Here is a 21,256-nt window from a genome sequence, read left to right as displayed (position 1 = left end):
AAACTCATGCATATTTCCAGATACTTATTTTCTCTTTTGCACTCTGCAGTTGTGCTTCTTGTTCTGTGAGATTCCCATTACTCTGTAATACTTAAGCCTTTCTCAGCCCCTCTAAATAAATGGTACTACTTTTTAACTATGTCTCTTTCTCTTTTATTTCTACCTTATTTTAAATTCCATTTTCATTTTGTTCCACTCACTAGCTTTAACTTCTGAAGAAATTTCTATCTTACAAATAACTCTTGAATAATTTCCACTACCCATTCATTAAATTCCTCTTTTTTAACAGGTAAATGGTAAAGTGTAAGTCTCTCATTTTTACTTCATTACTCTACATTTTTATCTTAGTTTTTATTAGCACATGGTCTGAAATTGTTATTGGATGTGCATCAAAGCTTTTCATTAAATTCCTATGTTTTTATGAAATATAATTTCTGTCTAGTCTAGCAGAGTTGTTATACCTTAGGGGATAATATGTAAATTATCTCTGACTTCCTACTACTGAATTCATTTCTTCCATATGAAATATTTTCATAACTTTCTTCAGAAATCTGTCCTCATGTATTATATTCACTTTCCAGGTCTCCCAGATACATTCTCATTGTTACAAATTAAGTTTTATAAGAAGTTACTGTTTACACCTATTATACATGACAGTTTTGAATGCATATTCCATCTTTTCTGTTACATGCACACACTAATGTTTGGCTGGCTCATCTTTTATACAGTTGTTTCTTGTCATTGCCATTTGAACCTATGTTACAATTTCAAAACTTTTGTTTTAATGAAAACTCTCAAACAAAAACTACATACATTTTCAGGGCACCCCTCAATAATGTATTAACTTAGAATAAACACAGAACATTATGTACATCTTCAGAAAATTAAGTTTAACCATCCAGATAGGAACAATTGCCTGAAATCGACAGCTGCATCCACAGGCATTACCTAACCTAAAATTAAGGTTAGTCATGCTAATGTGCATGTTTAACCTTGTGCTGTTTACTTACATTGTCTGTTCTTTTCTTATCCCTATTCCCCTCATAGATGTAAAAACAGCCTATATACTTTCAGAAAACATTGTCTTTTAGCAATAAGAAAAAGTGCACTGCCTCTTTTCAAACTAAATTATACACTGTTCTGTTAAATGCATTAAAATATTAACACTGCTAGGAAAGCTGTTACCTCTTATTCACTTCCAATAATTTCAAACTTTATTTTTTATTGAACTGATTGCTTTTTTACCCTTAAATTTTGCATTTCTCTCAGCAAAGAATGATGAAAACTCACAAGATTAATTGTTTGCACAGATTGCACAGTCTGCATTGAAAAAACAGCCAACAACTCTGTAGATGTATGAAGGACTCTTTGTCAGTTTAACTCAGAACAGAATGCACAACTTCTTTCCGCTGTAGACTTCTTAACTCCTACTGAATATTTGTTAATTGAAAAAAAAAAACAAGCTAATATCATTACACATTTATTAAACTTGGCACTTATCATGGCTGTCATCATTTTGTCTTATTTTTCAAACTTACTTGTTTATGAAAACAGTTGTTTATAGATCAAGTCAAGGACATTAATCCAGACAGAAAACATCTCAGTTCTACATATAATATAATCAGTTGCACGTTTACATCCTACCCCTCACCGAAAGCCCAGAATTACAGCATATTAACATAAACTTGCTTTGGCCTAGCCTTTCTTCTTTTATTACATTGTAAAGCCTATATTTCTTAAATTAAAAAAGTACTTGTTTACTTTAATATTTTTATTACATACAACAATCACTGAAAAGAATTGCCCCACCCCTACATTTAAAATACCCTTGACTACATACTGGACAAAACTGCTTTACTATATAACATGCAGTTTATATCATGAAATGCATTATACAAATACTATTCAGAACAAAAATTGTTTTACTTACAGTTACATTTTTCCCTTAGTGTCTTTCTAAACATTAATGACATAAAGTGGGGTATATACTTTACAGTTTCACAAAGTCAACAAAAGCCCATTCTTTCACAGCTACTTTTTATTGAAAAGCCATATTTCACAAATGTGATTGATGCTTTATAGTCTCACATTTATTCACTAATTTCAGTGTTGCTTGTCTTCTTGTTCATATCTATCTCCCAACACCATACTCTAGTTCAAGTCCAATGTATTCCTGAGTCTTCTAGTCAACTCCTGTGCTTTTTTTCTATCTCACAATCATTTTCCTTTGTAAAACTGGAAAAGATTTCGCTATCAAAGTCACTCTACGAGCTTAATTCTTAGACTAATGAGAAGGAGAGTCCCCTTCTGTTTGATGGATCACTTTTTTGTTGGATAAAGTTTTATATTTCCTCCTTAGCCTGTTCTACATAAAAAAACTGTCTTTGAACTTCCAGGAAAAAATACTCTGAAGACAGCTGAATATAGCAGTTTGAATCTCACACCTGCCTTTCAACATCCCTGATTACCGGGATAAATTTGCTTGTCTTCTGCATGGTGTATAGTGAAAAATGATTTACCACAAACACTCTGCTGTCTCCAGTTTTTTATACTTATACTTTTCCCTTCTTCCACAGTTTTGTCAGGATCATTTTTTTTCTGCTGGTATGATAATATCTTTACTAATGCAAGTCTTGGCTGCAGTTTCATGGCCAGGTTTGTAGCATAAACTTGGAGTGATCTTTCAATTAACAAATCCTGCTGTGGAATACCACTTCAGTTTGTTCAATTGTTATTTTCATAAAATTAATACAGTCTGTTCCTTCCAGTTTCTTTTGTATAGCAGAAAATCTTGAGTTTTTTCTGTGTGGTGTGTTTTCTTATTCTAGTATTTTTAAACAGCTGTTCTTGGTAAGTCTCATACTCAGTCAGTCCTTTCTTCATGTCATCCTGTGATTTTTGCAGTTTTATCAGTTCATCTGAATAGCTAGTTAAAGCTTGTTCTATTTTTTTTCCAGACTTTTGTTATTTGAGTTGATAAACTCCTTCAGTGTTTCATTTATCTTAAAGACCTCTGGGTACATTTCATTTATTTTTACCTCTAAATTAATGGAAGCTATCTCTTGTACCAAAGCTAAAGCTTGAACTGTTTTTTTGCTGAACAGCTGCAGGATTCTTCCTGGTCAGTGTTTTCTCTTCACCTTTTCTAGTTGAGTTTTGTTCAGTTTCTCTAAATTTCTTCTTTGCTGGCATACAGCCAAGGTATTTACTAGCCAGTAACTGAATGTTACTTAAGCTAGCAGAATTACTAGCTCTTATTTCTCACTTTCCTGTTTCACACAGAGTTGAAATTAAGCCATTGATCAGTGTGCAGCCATCTTGGAAATGCAACTTGTAACCCACTTTTTGATTATTTTCCTTTCAACAGGTACAGTCTGTAAAACTCAAATTTTACCAAAAACTCTGATTACTCATTAGCTCTGTCTTCATTGGAAGTGCAACAAATCAAGACCAGGTACATTCTGTATACATATATATATATATATATATATATATATATATATATATATATATATATATATATATATATATATGGGCCAGTTTATATACATAGAATAAAACACTTTCCCTGTTGCAGCTCCCAAAACTGACAAATATTTTAATTTACTGTTTAATATTTATAAGTTGTACATTTTTCATACACTGCAAATGTTTATCAGCAAATCAGATTTCAAATATGCCTGAATCTCTTTTACTAATAACTTAACAGTTTGATGTTCCTGCATTTTTTACAATGAAATTCTGTGGTTTAAATCTCATTGGAAAACATTAAGCTTTAGATCAACTCAAATTTCCTTTATAAAGCCTTTAGCATGAAAAAACTATATGAAATAAATCCCAAAGATGCCTGCCTTAAACGTTAGGTTGTCTCCTCAAATGTATGGGGGGGGGGATTAACAGTGTGTGTGTGTGTGTGTGTGTGTGTGTGTGTGTGTGTGTGTGTCAGTGCATCTTTATGCATGTGTATACATGCCCAAGTGCATTTATAATTACTTGTGCACTAGTCTGCACATGCCTTTTATTGAATTACATGCAGAAATATTTGAACACATTAGCTTTCATGCAATATGCATTTTCTGTGGTTGATTGATTATTAGGAGTGTTATCCTTAACATGACAGTATAACATCAACACTGAATAAAGATCCACACTGTAACTTTGTAGAAGTATGAGGAATTAAATTTAACATCCTACAATAGCACATTTAACTACTCATGAGGTTAAGTTTTTTTAAATTCATGAAAATTAACTGGTGATTTATAACTGTGTCATTTGGCACATTGCCCATATCTGGAAATCACTACATGCAAATGACTGGAGAAACCTAGAAGAAAAAACACTTTTGTTAGCTTAAATATTTAATTTAAGAATTAAGATCTATCTAAATATAACTGATTTAAAATGCCACTCCACATAGAACCCATGAAAAGAAAGAAAAGGTTGTTAAAATCAAAGTCCTGTTCTGTGCAAAACTTTCTTCTTTTTATTTTTCTCTACTCTTTTACCTTGCCTCAAGATGCAGACAGTTTCTGGGTAGTTTGAACAACTTTGTGTCTGTGTTTTGCAATAGACTTTTCCTGTCCAAAACTTTAGGATTTAAGGCTGAACATTAGTGAAACATTTTGTCTTCACAGCTTGCAGAAGTCTTCTGTGTCTGTTTGGAGCTTTAGGATTTGTGGCACAGTCTATCTCTTTTAAAAATAAATGCAGAATTAATTATTTTCTTTTATTTCTTAAACTGCCTAGACACAATTCAGTTTTTATCTAGGAGAAGAAGTACTGAAGAACATTGCCAAACAGAATTCTGTTTTAAATTATGACATAAATTCATCTTTCTTCCTTGGACAACTCAAAACATCAAGGATCATGGGATAAACTCACATATACTTTACAGCTAAGAGACCTTTAACAGTTCATGACTAAACTCTACACTGCAAAAAAAAGAAAAAATTGAAACTTTTGTTTTAGCATAATAGCTGGTAAAAAGTGCTGTCTTTAACATGACAACTTCCAAGTAACCTAAGAATTTACATTCATACGTTTGTCTGCACCTTATTAGTTCCTGTCTGCTTGACAATTAAATGCTATTTGTGTGTTTTTCTGTGTTCCTGCTGCTTGGCAGAAATCATTTTTACCACTTATTGTACTGAACTGTACAGCATGTTATTAATGCTCTCTAGAACTGAAAAACATTAGTTATTGGCTTAATCTCTAAGAGAAATGCCCTTTGAGAATTTAGGCTCCCTGTCCATTTATCTAATAATAAAATACTGAAGTGAGTACCTGTACCGCAGTTGCATTTTTCTCATGATGCATTCTTTCATGTTCTGCTGCCTAGCCTCTCCCACGTCTTCCTTCATCGAAAATGCTTAATGTTCTATTAATTTTGACTAGTTTGAAGAGTCTTACCACTGCTTTGTTTCTTTCTCTCTCTCTCTCTCTGCATTTTTGCAAACTCAAGATATGGAAAGCAGGAATCAAAGGTTCCAGGAATCTCTTCAAGGAGTAAAAGAAAAATGTTTTATATCCTGTAGCTAGACCAAAGAAGTTATTACAAAAGACCTATCAGTAACAGAAGGTAACTGCCACTTCAGGCTGTCAAACCAGGGGCTTGACATTTTCTCTAGCTAGTTTTTTACTGCTATGGAAGTTGACAGGGGACATTTCATGTGTGTGCATAATCATTTAGATTGGTGACCATGGATAAATGATTTGTTTAGTTATTAGAGCAGTGGGGCACAATGACATTTACTTAACTTTGTTATGTTAGGGGCTGTGTACTTCTCAAAAAAAACATTGTGTGCATGTCATAGATGATTTAATACCTGTTTTTGCAGAAGCAGATGGTAGAATCAGTCCACTTGGATCAGAGTGGAGCCTGTTATTTTATTTTCTTTTTAATGGTACCAAATAAAAAAAAACAGGAGCTCTCTATCCTGTTGGGGAATGAGAGGACATTCTGCACAAAAAACGCAGTGTAGTAGTATTTTCATCTGTCTCCAGCTCCTGAAGAAAAGAACTAATTCTGTACCATACACATTAAAGATAACATTCCTAACATAACATGTATATAACAAACATTTCAAACAGTGCAGACAATACAGCAAATACTTTATATGGAAATACATTATGCTGTACTATTCATGAAAGGGATAGCCAGCCAGATAAAAATAGGCTGATCCAAAGGACACAACTGCAGAAAAGAAAATATACAGTGGAGTAAATATGTTTAAATTAGGGAGAAGTTGAACATCAAGATATCAAGAACCTTAGTAAAGGTTGAATTAAAAAAACGTTGTACTTTATAGAACACTTAATATCAATGGGTTAATATGGTGAAAGATTTGTCTATAAACAGTATGTTTGTACTGGTGGTTTTGGGGAAGCAGTTTTGACTACTTAGCTTGCTTAAATTAAGTTAAGTAAGTTAATAAATAATAGGTTAAATTAGTGTTAAATGCCTTATTCACTTCCTCGTACATTATCCAATGGATCATATCTTACTTTTCTGTAGTTTTACTATCAACAGTTCAAATTTTTGAGTTCAGAGTTGTCTTTTCAGGCAAGTTGAACCAAAATAAAGAAATGCAGCTGAAGGATTGGTGGTAATGTGAGCAAAACTCAGAAAAAAATATGTTACTATATTTGAGATTGAGTTATAAAACTGAAAATGGCTTGTTTGTGAAATACAAAACAAAAATGAGTACAGTTCATCGAAACTATTTTCTAGCCAGTAGAGTTTGACTTTTTCTGCATTGCTGTGCAACCTTGGAGGTGAGTGGTATATGACCTGCTTCAACACAGAGTCCTATATTACCTTCTCCATACATATGCATGTTCCTTATATCCATGTTGAAAGTTACCACCAGGCGCTGGCTTGGCAAGCCTATCATCCATGCTAGCACATGCATTTAGATCACAAGTCCTCCTAAAAGAGATTGTGGAAGTACAGGTCCAGCTTCACCACCCTTTTTGTCGTCTCCCATGATGGGCATGCCTATCTTCCCCTGCCAGCTCTGTCATGCTTTCAAGTCACTAAATAAACTTATGTCCTTGTGTTGTGTTTAAGATTTTATTCATCTATGCTATCATATCTGGCTTTTCAGTTTTTGATACAAAACTTATTTTGTCTAGCTGAATTTGTATTGAGTTTTCAAAGCTAATTTTGGTGAACAGAAACAAATCAAAACATAGTCCCCAAAACTATCTTTAGCAAACAGTATAAACTTTTTTTTTGTATTCTGATGATGTGAGGATGATGAGTGTGATGTGAGGAAATGTGGCAGAACCCCAGTAAGACATAGTGGCCATAAATAGCAGAGGTATTACTGTATGCACACATGGGAGCTATGTGACCCTCTTGCTTTAGTTTCTTGACTTCCAGCTCCCCTGGAAATGGTTTGACTTTCTGTCTCACAGTTCTGGGCATGCAGTAATATTTGTTCCACACCCACTACTTAATTCTGTGCTACATATTTATTCAGTAATGTTTGCTATGATGGCCATACTGTTACTGGTCTGAATGTAAAGCCCTCATTCTATTTGTGGGGTTTCGTTTGCTATGAGGACTCATTCCTGAGGAAGGGGATTGGCTGTATGGATTTTAACAATCTTATAACTATATTGTTGCTTGCAAGTTAGAAACTATGTTGTAGTATGTGCAGCTAGTGGAAAAAAATCATTCTTCCAGATTTTTATACAAGTTAGGTTACTGTTCGTTACTTGTGAAAATCTTCAGAAACAGAAAAGAAACACTGCTTTTAGACAGAAGCTAATTAGATTGTGAAGCCATGCTCTGGTCACAGCATACTTACAATGCTTCTGGTTGAAATACAGTGTACTTTTCAATAACTGGGTGACCCTAGAGAATAGGCAGTAGTGGTACCCGTAGGCCAGAATGGGAAAGAGTAAATCAAGATGGAAAATAGATTACCTGACAGCTGTAAGTCTTATTTAACAGTATAAATGCACTTTTAGAATTGTTGCCTTTGTTTCTCTTGCTCACTGGTACACAGTTCCTTGTTTTGCTGATAGTACATCATCATCATCTAGACTTCTGTGTTCTCTTTCTAGTTCATGTCAGCCCTCAGTAAAGGGCCTCCTTTATTAATGTTAACCATTCCAGACTGTACAGTTTGGGGCTTTCACTTTATAATGTAAACAGACTGATATGCCCCTTCCTTCCTGCCTCTGTCCCATCCCACCCCTCATGTTTCTTGTGTAAACAGTGACAAAAATATTTCTTTAAAGAATACTACTTTTTAATTGTTTGTGTTCTCATTCATCATTTTGTTTCTTTGCTTTTTGAACTTACGGTTCTATATGTTACATTTTTTTCAAGTATAATACTGAAAATGCTGTCCTATTTCATCTGTCTTCTCACATGTACCAGTATTAGCCTCAGTACACAAAGGTTTCAGGAAGCCGATTAAAAGCTCATTCTGATGTTTCTGTCTTTGCAGCTGTATTGGCATTGCCTTTTGAAATGTTACATGTGACTAGTAGGCTGTTCTGTCTGACCTGAAATGTAGAGCTACACCTAATGAGTGCCTTCTCTCTGTGTGTTTCTTTCTCATTAGCATTAATGGCAACTATATTACAGCTTCAGGAGTGAAGTATCTGGCTGAAGCCCTGCAAAGTCCGTGTTGTAAATTGCAGACACTTACGTAAGTAGAACAAGATGTAATCCCATAATGAAGAGCTAATGAAACTTTTTCTACCTCCCCTCATCTCTTTTCATTTGGATGGATGCTCTGAAGTGGCAAAGTTTATGTCTGTAAAGTGAGACTGTATGCACATGACAAAGTATGGTCACTAGAACTGAAAGGCAGCTTATTTGCCAGAAATATACTAATGCATCTGAGTGAGCATAGAACTCCATGTATTTAAATTCATGCACATTTTTTTATTTCCAAAGAGAAACAGCATAAGAGGTCTTGCAGGCAGCATCCTGAACATAGATTTACCCACATCCCTTTTACTGAAGGAATGGTAGCTCATTTAAGGTATAATGTTAATCAGGAAATCTAATGTTGCATCCAGAAATATGGCACACACATCTTAGTTACAGAATAACTGGTGAATTTTTAAGATTGGTAATGGAACTAAATGCATGTAAATACAACAAGTAAGCATGCTTATGGCTACAGGGAGATGGAGTTGCATAAACTGCACTCATTGTACTTGCACTGGCTGCCTAGCAACTGCCTTATTCTAGTATGTATTCCAGAAAAGCATGACTGTCTCTATAAAATATTTAAAGGAATTTAGAAAAAAAAATGATTTGAAATCTTTCCATATCCAGTGTAATAATACCAGTGATTTTTTGCAGTTTACAATGAACTATTCAGCACATAACATAGATTTTTTTGGATGTCACCATCTATAAAGTAGAGGAGGGATGGTCAACTAAACTTCATAGAAAACAATGTTATCATCCAACATTTTTACATTAGACTACAATGCATAACAAGCATATTTTTTTGAATATAGTTAAAGGGTAGGCAATGAGGGTATCACAGTTATGCTGTCGAGGAAATATATAAAAAAGAACTTTCTAATCTCAAAACAGGATTTTTGAGTAGAGGTTACCCCTAAACAAGAAATAAGACAAACCATATTATAAGGTACACAAGGAAAGAAAAGGTAAACAAAACCATACCACTCTGATAGAGTAATAGGTGAAGGCCAAGCTGAGAGAGATCGCAATAAGGGACCTTGTCAGACATCTCGGGTGTTGCCCTATAAAATGGACATTGAAAAGTTTAAAGATATTATACATCAGAACTGGCATATATTGCTAGTGGGCAATGACACTACCAGTATAATGGGCACACAACCACGTTTTATTTTTAAAAATAGAAAAAATTTAAAACAACAGCTCTGTTAGCCAAGAATGATTAGAACATTGGACAGTCTAAATATGGGTACTCGTAAGTGTGGAAATTGTGCATACTATCAGTACATTGATGAGTCTAAGTTTTTTAAACATCCAGAGACAGGGTACCTTTGGGAACTTAGAACTACAGCAGATTATAATACAAGTAATGTAGTGTATGTGGCTCACTGCAAAATTTGTTTTCAATTCTGTGTAGGTAAAACCAATCGCCACCTGAAGGAATGTGTCAGAGATCATGTATACTGTACTAGGAGAGGACAGGAATATAGTGCCTTAGCAAAACATACCCTCTCCAAAGGTGTAGAATATACATTTCTCTTTCAAGTGCTACATGTACAAAGTGTAAGTGTTAGGATGGGGGACATAGTAAATTCAACAGAAAATATGGAAGTTCATTGGATATTTTAGCTGGGAGCACAAAGAGGGCTAGTTCTTAATGACTCTGTCCCTCTTAAACCAGTTCTAAAATCTAGGAAACTGAAGTAATTCTGATATATTTCATTAATTCATATTATTAGTATATATATTTAAAATTCTTATGTACATTTATGCATTAGAAACAAACAGTTATTATTAGTATTTTATGTATCAATAAAGAATGATGTACAATTTTATATAGTATGTTGTTGCTTTAAAAGTATATGTAGTAATTAGTATAATTAATTTTACAAGTGTTAGGATTGGTTAGTTTGAATTTGTTGCGTGAATATAAGCATTTAATGTTGATTCGTTCTTTGTCTGATGAAGCAATGTTGACCATTGCGAAAGTGCTTACACTCTTTCATTAAACTAGTGGATTTTTTACTGCTGCTGCTTTATTTTATTTTGTTCAACTGCTGTGACGACTGTATTCCAGTTACCTTCCATCTGGGTTTCTGTGTGAGAAAAAAAATTAATATAAACCTCCTTATTGTCTGCTGGATTGCAAATTTGTTATGCAACACATCCTGGGTTGTGAAAGTTTCTGACGCCCTCTCTGAACATAAAACTGTAACTAGTGGGATATCACGAAGATCATTCATGGGGCCTCTCCTGTTTAGCATTTATTTTGCAGATATCCAAGCCAATATCCCAGTAGTGTTTCTGACCAGGTTTGCTGATGACTGTAGGCTAAGCACTGTTATCTGCTCACTGACTGATACAAAAAAGCTTTAGCAAAACCTGGAATTTGCACATACCTGGTGTACTGAAAACTCTCTTAATTTAAATGCAAAAAAGCGTATTATGTTTGCATTCAGCAAAAATGCTGTGCCCATCTCATATGTTATATAAATGATCGTCCTCTTCAGACAGAGACATTCAAAATAGACTGACTACAGAATACTTATTTGGACAACTTTCTCTCATTCTGTCATCATTTTCAAATAAAAAAAATCAAATCAAAAGTAACTTTATTGTCATTCAGCTATGCACAATGCTAGCATAAAGTTGAATGAAATTTCATTTCTCCAAAGCTCAACAGAAAACATAACAGTTTAGCACAGACATAAAGCAACACAAAACACATAATACTGCAGTGAATGAGCTAACTGAAGGCACAAGAAGAAGAAACCAAACACAATTTCAAGTACTACAGCACTCTGTACTTCACACTGCCATTATCACTCCGTCCAGCAACATACAAGTACCATTTATTTTCCTCTGCCATCCATCCGACACCACAGACCTCAAAAACTGCTATTACCAGCACACCATTCACTATCCAAGCCCAGTCCTTCCCTGATACCACCTACACCCAATCTCTGTTGCCTGCAGGCCGAACTGCAATTCAGTCAGTCTACCAGCAACAACACCAATCCAGTCCAGCTACTAGTGACAACAAAACAGATCTGGTCTCTTAAAAGCACATGGTCTCCACATCCTGCACTCTGTATCCAACTTGGCTTACCACTGCAGCCTAAACTTCTATACTTAGTGTTCCAGTGGAAGAAGGGAATAAAAACAAGCAAAAAATCCGAGGACTCCACAAACAGCATCACTATACACAGCCAAATGCTTGAAAGACTACAGACCACCAGGTAAGGAATCACAAAGAAACTACACTTGCAAACACAAAAAAGTGCATACGAGAGCCGGAGAGGCTGCTGCCACATGGGTGCCACCATATTGACAGATTTTGAAACCAGTGTCAGAAAATCGTTCCATCTGATTCAATAAATTTCCAAGGGAATATCTTCAAGATCCAAAGAAGTCATCTTAGTACTGTACTCTTACCTTATCAGACCCATCACTGAATGCAGTGTCCCCCTTGGAGTATACAAATCCAAACATACTACTCAGCTGAAAAAGCCCCATTGATTCTTAACCAAGTAAATTTAAGGTCCTAAATCCTTCAACTATCTTGACAGATTAGCACAACTTTTTATACTTAGTAGCCTACTGGCAGTTTCATGGTGACCTGTCTTGCATTTTAAGTCATGAAAGTTCCAGTCCTGTTTGACTTCCCATTTCTTCTATAAACATTTTTACTAAGGACCTAAATCTACTCCAGCAAATAAGCATGACTCACTCAAGGGAAAGGTACCTAATGTAATGCAATACCAGCCAATGGAATAGGTTAGCACTACCTGTCAAGAAAAGTGGTAGTTTGTCTCCCTTTAAGGTTAGTCTTGATGATTGGATCAGTAGACAAAACTTTTGACAAGGGTTATCATGTATCACCATGCTTAGGTGTCACTATTCTGATGGATATGGAGGAGTGATGTGGCTACAGAAGGATGACGTGGCATGGCCACAGTGCTTAAGTTTGCCCTGTGAATGCTGACTGCTACCCTTGCACAGACTTATGTAATAGGTCATCAGGGTTCTGTACACCATAGCCAAATTGTGCAAATACAGGAAGTTATGACCAGAAAGTGCCTATAGGACTCTCAGGGTCCCTATGCCCATGAAGCAAGTACTTTACCTGATTTTTTTTTAAATACTAACCAAAATTACATAGTTTTGTGGCCATGATAATGTTTTAAATAGTTGGTTATTCTTATCAACTTTTCTAGCTTGTGAGTGACAACAGCAAGGTCACAGTTTGTAGCTAGACAGGAAAATACAAACTGGATACTCCCCAGTACTTTTTATGTTACTCTAACTTTGAATGTCTCTTGAAATCTTTGTAAGGCTTCATGTTGCTTTGCAAAGATTAGAAAAGTTTGCAAAAATGTATTTAAATGCTGTCAGAAAAGAAATTGGGAAACAACAAACCATATGAAGAGATGTTACATTTTGAAAAATATTCACATTGCACCATACCATGTAGAATATTTGCTGTATGCACGTGGGACAATCTCCTTAGCTTTGCCTCAATGTTTACTGTGTGCATGTGAGACAGTCCCTCTAATTTTGCACCCTGGAAAATGTCATTTAGTATTCCTGCTATAGGAGATATTTTGTTTTTTTTTCTCCTACTTATAATTTTTATTAATTTCATATTGTCTCTTTCTGAACTGTTTTATGATTACATTTGCTGCCTTTTATAATCTGTGGTCACATACAGTTCATTTGACAGCTGATCACATGGCCATGATAAAAAGAGTTTGCTAACCAGAAATTTATCAGTGACAAAGCTGACTATTAATACAGCTGATAAATGCATGGCCAACATTTCTACTGAGACACAAAAACAGCAGATTTACTTGCTAACTTGCTTTGGGATAAGCAAGTGGATGAAAAGTGTTCAAGTGTCTTGAGAAGTAACACAGTAGCTCCCAGTGCAGGGTGTCATTCACAAGGGTAAAGGCAACTCATGGAGAAAAAGAAACAGGGACAGCTTTACTGTGGCAGTCTTTATTTATTTTTTAAAATAAGAAAACATCTTTATTAAATGATCATCTATGAAATAAGTCACGTTGCATTTATATAAGTGATAATAAACCATAGTGACTCTATCTCAGTTGCAAACATTATACATTCCAAGCCGTGTGACACAACTGCGGCTGCAAACATACATCACTTTTAACATATTCAGTCATTGTTAGTCAACCATTACATAGCTCATTTATATCCTGCCTTCTTTTAAACCTCTCTCCTCCACTGCATGTATTAATCACACAGTTCCCATTTTTCCTATGTAATTTGCTCCTACCCTTTTCTAAAGATCCCAGTTCTGGTTGTTTTATCTCTGTTACTATCTTCACTACCTCTAGTAAAGTTGGTTTAGACTTTGATTTCCATTTTCTAATAATTGCTTTTTGGTAACCATCATAATTAGACTCAGTAAGGCCTTACTATGTGTAGGCAATTTTGAGTTTGTATCATAGCTCAAAAAATCATTTCACTAGTCATTCCAACTTGCTCACCCAGTATCTCCGACAGAGCAGTCTGCAGGGGAATCTTTAAAGTCAACCAACTCATTACACTCCCAGGAAAAAATGTTCCCAGTTACCTCTTACTTCCCCATTACACCTCCACCATTTGCTGCCTACCTGAGGAAAAATTCTTTGAAGTCTGCTTGGAGTATAAAAATAGCTATGTAAGCACTTCCAGGCAAAGATCCAAAATCATCTAGATTTTGTTGCATATTTGGGAGACATGCATATATCCCCCATTGTTTCTTTGTGAATTGCTTATCTAATATTTCTTCCCAGTCTTTCTTAACCTCCTCTGATTGATTCTTATAGTTATCATGCAATATTTTATATGCTGTACTAATTATTCCTTTCTTAATGGCAACTTCTGTTCTAGATTCTACTAAAAACTCTACCAGTGCTGGTCTTTCATTTAGGACCCCCTGTTTCTTTCTCTTTGCCTATACTGTGATATCAATCCTTGATGGGGAAGGCAATCTATAGCCTGCAGTTCAAATAAGCGCTTTGCATCTTCCCATTTGCACCCAGTACCTTGGTTCCTTTGCCAGTTTTCTCCAATACATTCTTACCCACACTTGCCTATTGTCTCTATCCCTAATTGCAGTCATCCCTATCGGCAGAATCTCCTTTGTCCATTCCCATGCTGTCTTAGTTCTTAGAAGACCTTGTGCTACTTTATGAATATATATTCTGTATGATTATTGTTGTTCTCCTTAAAGCTCTGCATCCAAAATCCCAGTCGCTCCCTGTTATGTGAGCTCCTCCTGTTTCAACATCATCTCCTTTCACTATGAATTATAGTTTTCTGCTTGTGCTATGTATAATAGCCTTACCTGTGTTGCTCTGAAATACTCCTTCAACTCGAGTAATCCCAATCTGCCCTGTTCTGTTAGAAGAAAAAGCTCATCCCACTTGACTCTTGCCGTCTTCCCCTCCCAGATAAAATCCTTCAGCTCTTTATTAATTGCTATCCACAACTTCTCCTCTGATTGATTAAAAATACGCCTGACCAGTGTATAAGACTAAAGGAACTAAAAACATTTTAACTGCTTGTATTTTACTATCAATATCCATATAACAGAGCTTCCATTTTCTCAATTTTTGTATTAACTTTTGTTAGTCTCTTCCCACATATCCTTAGCTGCCACGCCAGCATCATTTTTAATCCATACTCCTAAATACTTAATTTTATCACGTCCCATAAATATGGATATTGCTGAATGGGTTTGTATGCGGGTATATAATTTGCCACTCCGTCAAAGTAGGGGAAGCTACCTCTAGTAGTAGACCTGTAACGAGCAGTGTACCCCAAGGCTTGGTCTTGGGGCCTCTATTGTTTAGGATATACTTTTCTGAGGTGCAAGGCAAAACTAGTGGTCTGTGGCTGACCATGTTTGCAGATGACTGCAAGCTGGGCACTGTCTTAAATTCCCCTAGTGATGTAAACATCCTGCAAGAGGGCCTTACCAAAACTAATGACTGGTGCCAGAAGCATGGCCTCATACTGAATGCCAAGAAATGCTTCATTATCCTCTTTGGGGAGAATGTCATCCCCACTAATTATCACATTAAGAACAACGTACTAAGCATGCAATCACTCGTGACGGACCTGGGCACCCAGGTTGATAGCAATCTGACTTTTGACCACCACGTTGCCTCCGTTATATGGAAGGCTTCTACATGGCCCTCCTCATAAATAAGCATATTTCATCCAGGAACAAGGCGGTCATAACATCCTTGTACTCCTCCCTTATCAGACCCATTATCGAGTACAATGTACCATTCGGCATGTACCTTGCCAAGCACATGCAGCAGTTGGAGAGACCAAAGAGGTTCTTTACCAGGAAAATACAGGGTCTCAAACACCTGTCCTATACAGATAGGCTAAAAGCCCTGTCCCTCTGTTCAGTCTCATACAGACTGCTTAGAGTTGACCTGTGTCTGGCATACAAGGCCATTTCAGACCCAGGCTTGATGGAGTTGCTGCATATCTGTAAGACAAACTCCACTCATGCAAATCACATGCAAGGCCTTAAGCTGGTCTCTGACATTAATAGAACCTGTTGGTGGGATAGATTTGTGTCCCAAAGACTCCCCTATCTGTGGAATAGACTCCCTCTCCATGTCAAGCAGAGTACCTCTCTAGCCCTCTTTAAGAGGAACCTGGATGACTGGATGGGAATCAGAAAATATACCCCTGGGATCCCACCTCTGTCCCTGCTGGACAGGGGAAACAGGTGCTGACTTTGAGAGAACATGGGCAAAATTCTTGGCTAGGCTTATAAGGGCCTCTGGGCCAATAGCCTAGTATCATCCTATAAACCTATTAACTGCTATTGCTTTTGTTTTTGCTTCATTCATTTTGTATCCTGAAAAGGTTTGAAAATTTCTTCCACAACACTGTAATGTCTCTTTCTAGTTTTGTCAGGTATAAAATAATGTCATCTCCAAATAGAGCCAGCTTTTTTTGACTGCCATACTAATTATATCCCTAGATTTCTGAGTCCCTTATTTTCTTTGACAATGGTTCTAAATGTAATCCAAATAGCAAAGGGGAGAGAAGACACCCTACCTCATTCCTCTGCTCAAGCAGAGGTTATCAGAGAGGACTCCACCCACTTTAATTTTCAGCTCCAATCCTTCATATAGCCTCCTAATCAACCTTATAATTTTATCAGGGAATGCAAATGCTTCCATTGTTCTAGTCATAAAATCCCAGCTCACTCTGGCAAATGCTTTCTCTGCAGCAAGACCCACCAGCAACAGTGGTATTTTCTTACATTCTGCTTCCCTCTGGATCATCACTGCTCTGTTTATGTTGTCAAATGTTTGCCTTCCCTCCACAAAACCACATTGATCCATCTCTATCAATGTTGGTATCAGTTTTGCCATTCTTTTAGCCATTATAGACATAAACACTTTATGATCATGATTTAGTATTGAAATGGGCCTGTATGAAGCTGGATCTGATGGATCTTTACCCTCTTTAGGTAGTGCAGATACTACCACTTTCTTCCAGGATGTTGGTACTTCTCCTCTTAAAATACTGTTAAACAAAAACCTTACAGATCTTCATCAGTTTTTTTGCTCCTAGCATCCAAACTTACACTGGAATACCATCTAATCCCGGGGACTTTCCTGTAGATTGGTTATACATCACCATTTTTATCTCATCTCATCCTATCCTAACTGTTAGTAATTGAGCCTCCTCTCCCTCTAGCCTTGGCATATTTAATTCTTCCATAAACATTTCCATTTGTACCTTTTCTTTTTTCCATATTTCTCTGCTTTGTACAGCCTTTCATAGAATTTCTGAAATATTTCTAATACTTCTTCAGGCTCTATAGTTATCTTCCTTGTAATAGGCTTCCTAAGCTTGATGACAGCCCTTTCTATTTTCTCGTCTGCGTCATTGTGCTAAACGTTTTTGCACTCTAGACTTATTATCAAAAACAGTAGCTTAACAACAATCTTTCTAAACTCATGCATATTATCAAGGTAGCCCCTTATTTTCTGTTTAGCATTCTGTAGTTGCTCTTCTTCTTGTTCTGTAAGATTCCCTCTATTTTGCAGTACTTAAATACTTGTCAGTCCCTCTAAATAATTCTTGTTACTGCTTAACCATATCTCCCTTGCTTTTATTTCCACCCTATTTTTAATTCACATTTTAGTTTTATCCCACTCCCTAGCTATATTTTCAGAAGAAGTTTCTATCTTCTCTAATAGCTCCTGAATAATTTCCACTACCCATTCTTTAAATTCCTCACTTTTCAACAGATAGGCGGGAAAATGCCAATGTTTCATTTTTATTTCATTACCCTGTGTTTTTATTTTAGTAATTATTGGTGCATGATCTGAAATAGTTCTTGGGTGCATATCAAGGCCTTCAATTAAATGCATATGCTCCTGCGAAATGTAAATTCTGTCTTGCCTAGCCTGTTTTTTGTATCTTGGGGATTAATATGTAAATTTTCTCTGAATTCCTAGTACTAAATTCACATCTTCTATGCCAAATATTTTTATACATTTCTTTAAAAATCTACCCTCCATTTTTATATTTCCCCTTTATGGGCCCCCCAGACACATCTTCCCTGTTGCAAATCAAATTCTAGTATCCACCTATAAGTAATATTCCTTGCTAAAAGCTGGTTATTTCTCACAGAATTTTCTTTAGCTGTATTACAGCTCTATTACAGCAATTTGTGGTGTAATATAAATACATGCCAGTGTAATCCTCCTCCCTTGCCAGTAGCCCCTTAGTACTACAAATCTATCATTATTGTCATCTTTTCTTCTTCTATTGCTATTGGAGCTCATCTTGCAATTAATATAAGTACGCTTGTCTTCCTTTGCCCCAGGTATTCTGCTGAATAATCATCCTGAAAACCTTTCTTTATCAAATTCACATGTTCAGTTCTTTCCAAGCATGTCTCCTATAGCATATCTATTTGCACTCTACATTTTTTAGTATAGTTCACCACTCTTTCTTTTTTTGGATTTATCTGTGAGACCATTAACATTTAAAGACATTATAGAAATAATCATATTCTTGATGGATTATTATTCCTACCTTTTATGTATAATAGCTTTTTTGTTAAATGTCTAGTTCAAGCTTTTGTGTTACATGCATGCACTGTTTGGCAGGTTAATCTTTTATACAACTGTTTCTTGTCATCTCCATTTGAGCCTATGTCACATCTTATAGAACTTTGTGTTTTATTGAAAACCCTCAAATAAAACTACACATACATACACACACACACACACACACACACACACACACACACACACACACACACACACACACACACACACACACACACACACACACACACACACACACACACAGTACCCCTGTAAAACTTGCTAACATAATAATAACACGCAAAACTATGTACATCTTCAAATATTGAAGTTTTGTCCCCTTAATAGGAACATATGTTCCAAATTGACAACCACAAACACAGACTCGAGCTAAAAAGAAAGAAAGCTTATCCCTGTTAAGATGCATGGTAGAACTTGTGATTGTATTAAGTGCTGTCTTGTTGTGCCTTATCTTTATAGTTCTCCCAGCTGGGAAACACTTAAATGCTTTCAGAAAACATTTTCTCCAAGGCATTTCCCTTTGTCAGATTGTCTGCTAGTGATATAAATACCAGATACAGGACTGTTTGCTAGAAGAAAGACCTTTTAAGATGCAAAATTATTTTCATGTATGAGCTTTCTGTCAAAATTGTTACTATCTGACGCTAACACAGCCATTCCCCTATGCTCTTTTAACCAGATCCCTCCCCCTTTTTACATTGCAGTGCCTACATTTCTTCAAACTAAACAAGGAGAAAGAGAGTAGGGAGAAAGAAACAAAACAAATAAACAGAAGCACCTATTTACATTAGTATCCCCATTACACTTAAAAATAACTGAAAAAAAAGTATACCATGCAGAACAAATCTTGCACCACTTAAGTAATACTGTTAAGAAAAAAAATTGTTTTACTTACAAAACTATCTCCCTCCTCTGTCCCTTTCCAGAATATTTTTCCAAATTAATGACAAGAAGTAGAGCATATGCTTTAGAGTCCCCTACAAGTTTAACAAAGTCCAAACAAGTCCAATATTTCCAGATGTTCTTGTTCTGTCCTGTTTCACAAATATAATTATTGCTTTGTAATCCCATATTTGTCAATTTTCAGGTTACTGATTTTTGTCTCCAAACATTAATGACATGAAGTGGGGCATATGCTTTAGAGTCCCCTACAAGTTTAACAAAGTCCAATAAAGTCCAATATTTACAGCTTTATTTGTTCTATTCCTGTTTGTCTCCATCTCCCAAACCCTTTCTCTGCATCATCTCCACTGCACTCTTGGTTCTCAACTTTTGTGCTTTTTTTCTCTCTCTCAATCATTTTCCTTTGAAACACTAGGAAATGTTTCACTGACACAGTATCTTTGTGGTATTTATTGCCAGGAGAACAAGAAGCAGAATCTCCTTCTGTTTCACAGCTCACTTTTTGTTTGACAAACTTTTGTATTTCTTACTTAACATGTACTTCATTAAAAATGTTTTTGTTCCAACAGGGAAAATATTTTGAGCAAACCTTGGTGCAGCAGTTTGAATCTCATGCTTGCTTCTTGTCATGCCTTATATAATGGAATAAATATATTCCTCTTTTGTCTGGTGTGCAATGAGTAGTCATTGTACACAAACACTCTGCTGATTCCCACTTTTACTACGTTGTACTTCTACCATGGTTTTGTCAAAAACAACTCCTTCTGCTTGCAAGATTGAATTTTTACTATTAAAGGTCTAGGTTGTGTTCTCATTGCCATGTTTGGAGCATACACACGATGTGCCCTTTCAAATAACAATTCTTCTTTTATTTATTTATTTTTATTTATTATTTCCATCTGTTTAGCGGGATAGTAAAACTGGGCCATTGTTGGTCCATTTTCAGCAGAGGCCCAGGGAGAAAAGCTTCACAGATACAATGTTATAATAGCAACATAGGATCAAAAAGAGTAACAGTTGTTTTATTAAAAATACAACAAAAACAGAAGTATAAAAATATTAACATTACTAATAACAGTTACAAATATTAGAGATCCAAGAAGTTAATAAAAACTAAGAAACTGACATTTATGAATGCACTCAATTAACTTAAAGGACTATCCTATTTGCAAGAAAGCATGAAATTAGGCTCAGTGAAAGAGAAAATAAAGTAACAGAAGAGACAAGTTGAAAAGAAAAGAGCAGTGGACAGAAAAGAGGAGTAGGCAGGCCAAAAAATTGCTGGCAATAGTAGGAAAAAATAAGAATGAGGAAAGAAGGAAAAGAAAATGTTAGACTTATGAAAGGTGTAAGGGTACAGCTAGTGAGAAGTAGTTCAGTAGTTAATCTGGTCTAGAGCAAGGGCAGATCCATGTGTTTGAGGTGTTCCCCAAGTAGTTGTTGGAATTTAGATGTGCTATTAGTATTGACAATATGTTGAAGTATATTGTTCCATATTTTGGCAATTTTATTAGAGTATAGGGCATCCCCATATATGTTGTTTGACCTG

The 21,256-nt window shown here is 35.7% G+C and overlaps 1 protein-coding gene across 1 annotated transcript in view; it reads left to right on the top strand.

Moving 5' to 3' along the window:
• LOC122791466 (NACHT, LRR and PYD domains-containing protein 3-like) overlaps positions 1–21,256 on the top strand; it is a 772,530-nt gene that overhangs the window by 705,322 nt on the left and 45,952 nt on the right. The window contains exon 15 of the mRNA XM_044059210.1: positions 8,580–8,666. Within this exon, the coding sequence (XP_043915145.1) occupies positions 8,580–8,666 (87 nt within the window). The remainder of the gene's footprint in view (positions 1–8,579; positions 8,667–21,256) is intronic.

Source organism: Protopterus annectens, chromosome 17.part0 (genome assembly GCF_019279795.1).
Source record: "Protopterus annectens isolate FY-2018-M chromosome 17.part0, PAN1.0, whole genome shotgun sequence".
In the NCBI taxonomy this organism is placed as follows: Eukaryota; Metazoa; Chordata; order Ceratodontiformes; family Protopteridae; genus Protopterus; species Protopterus annectens.
Note: the sequence above shows the minus strand (reverse complement) of the source record. Positions and strands in the feature narration are given on the sequence as shown.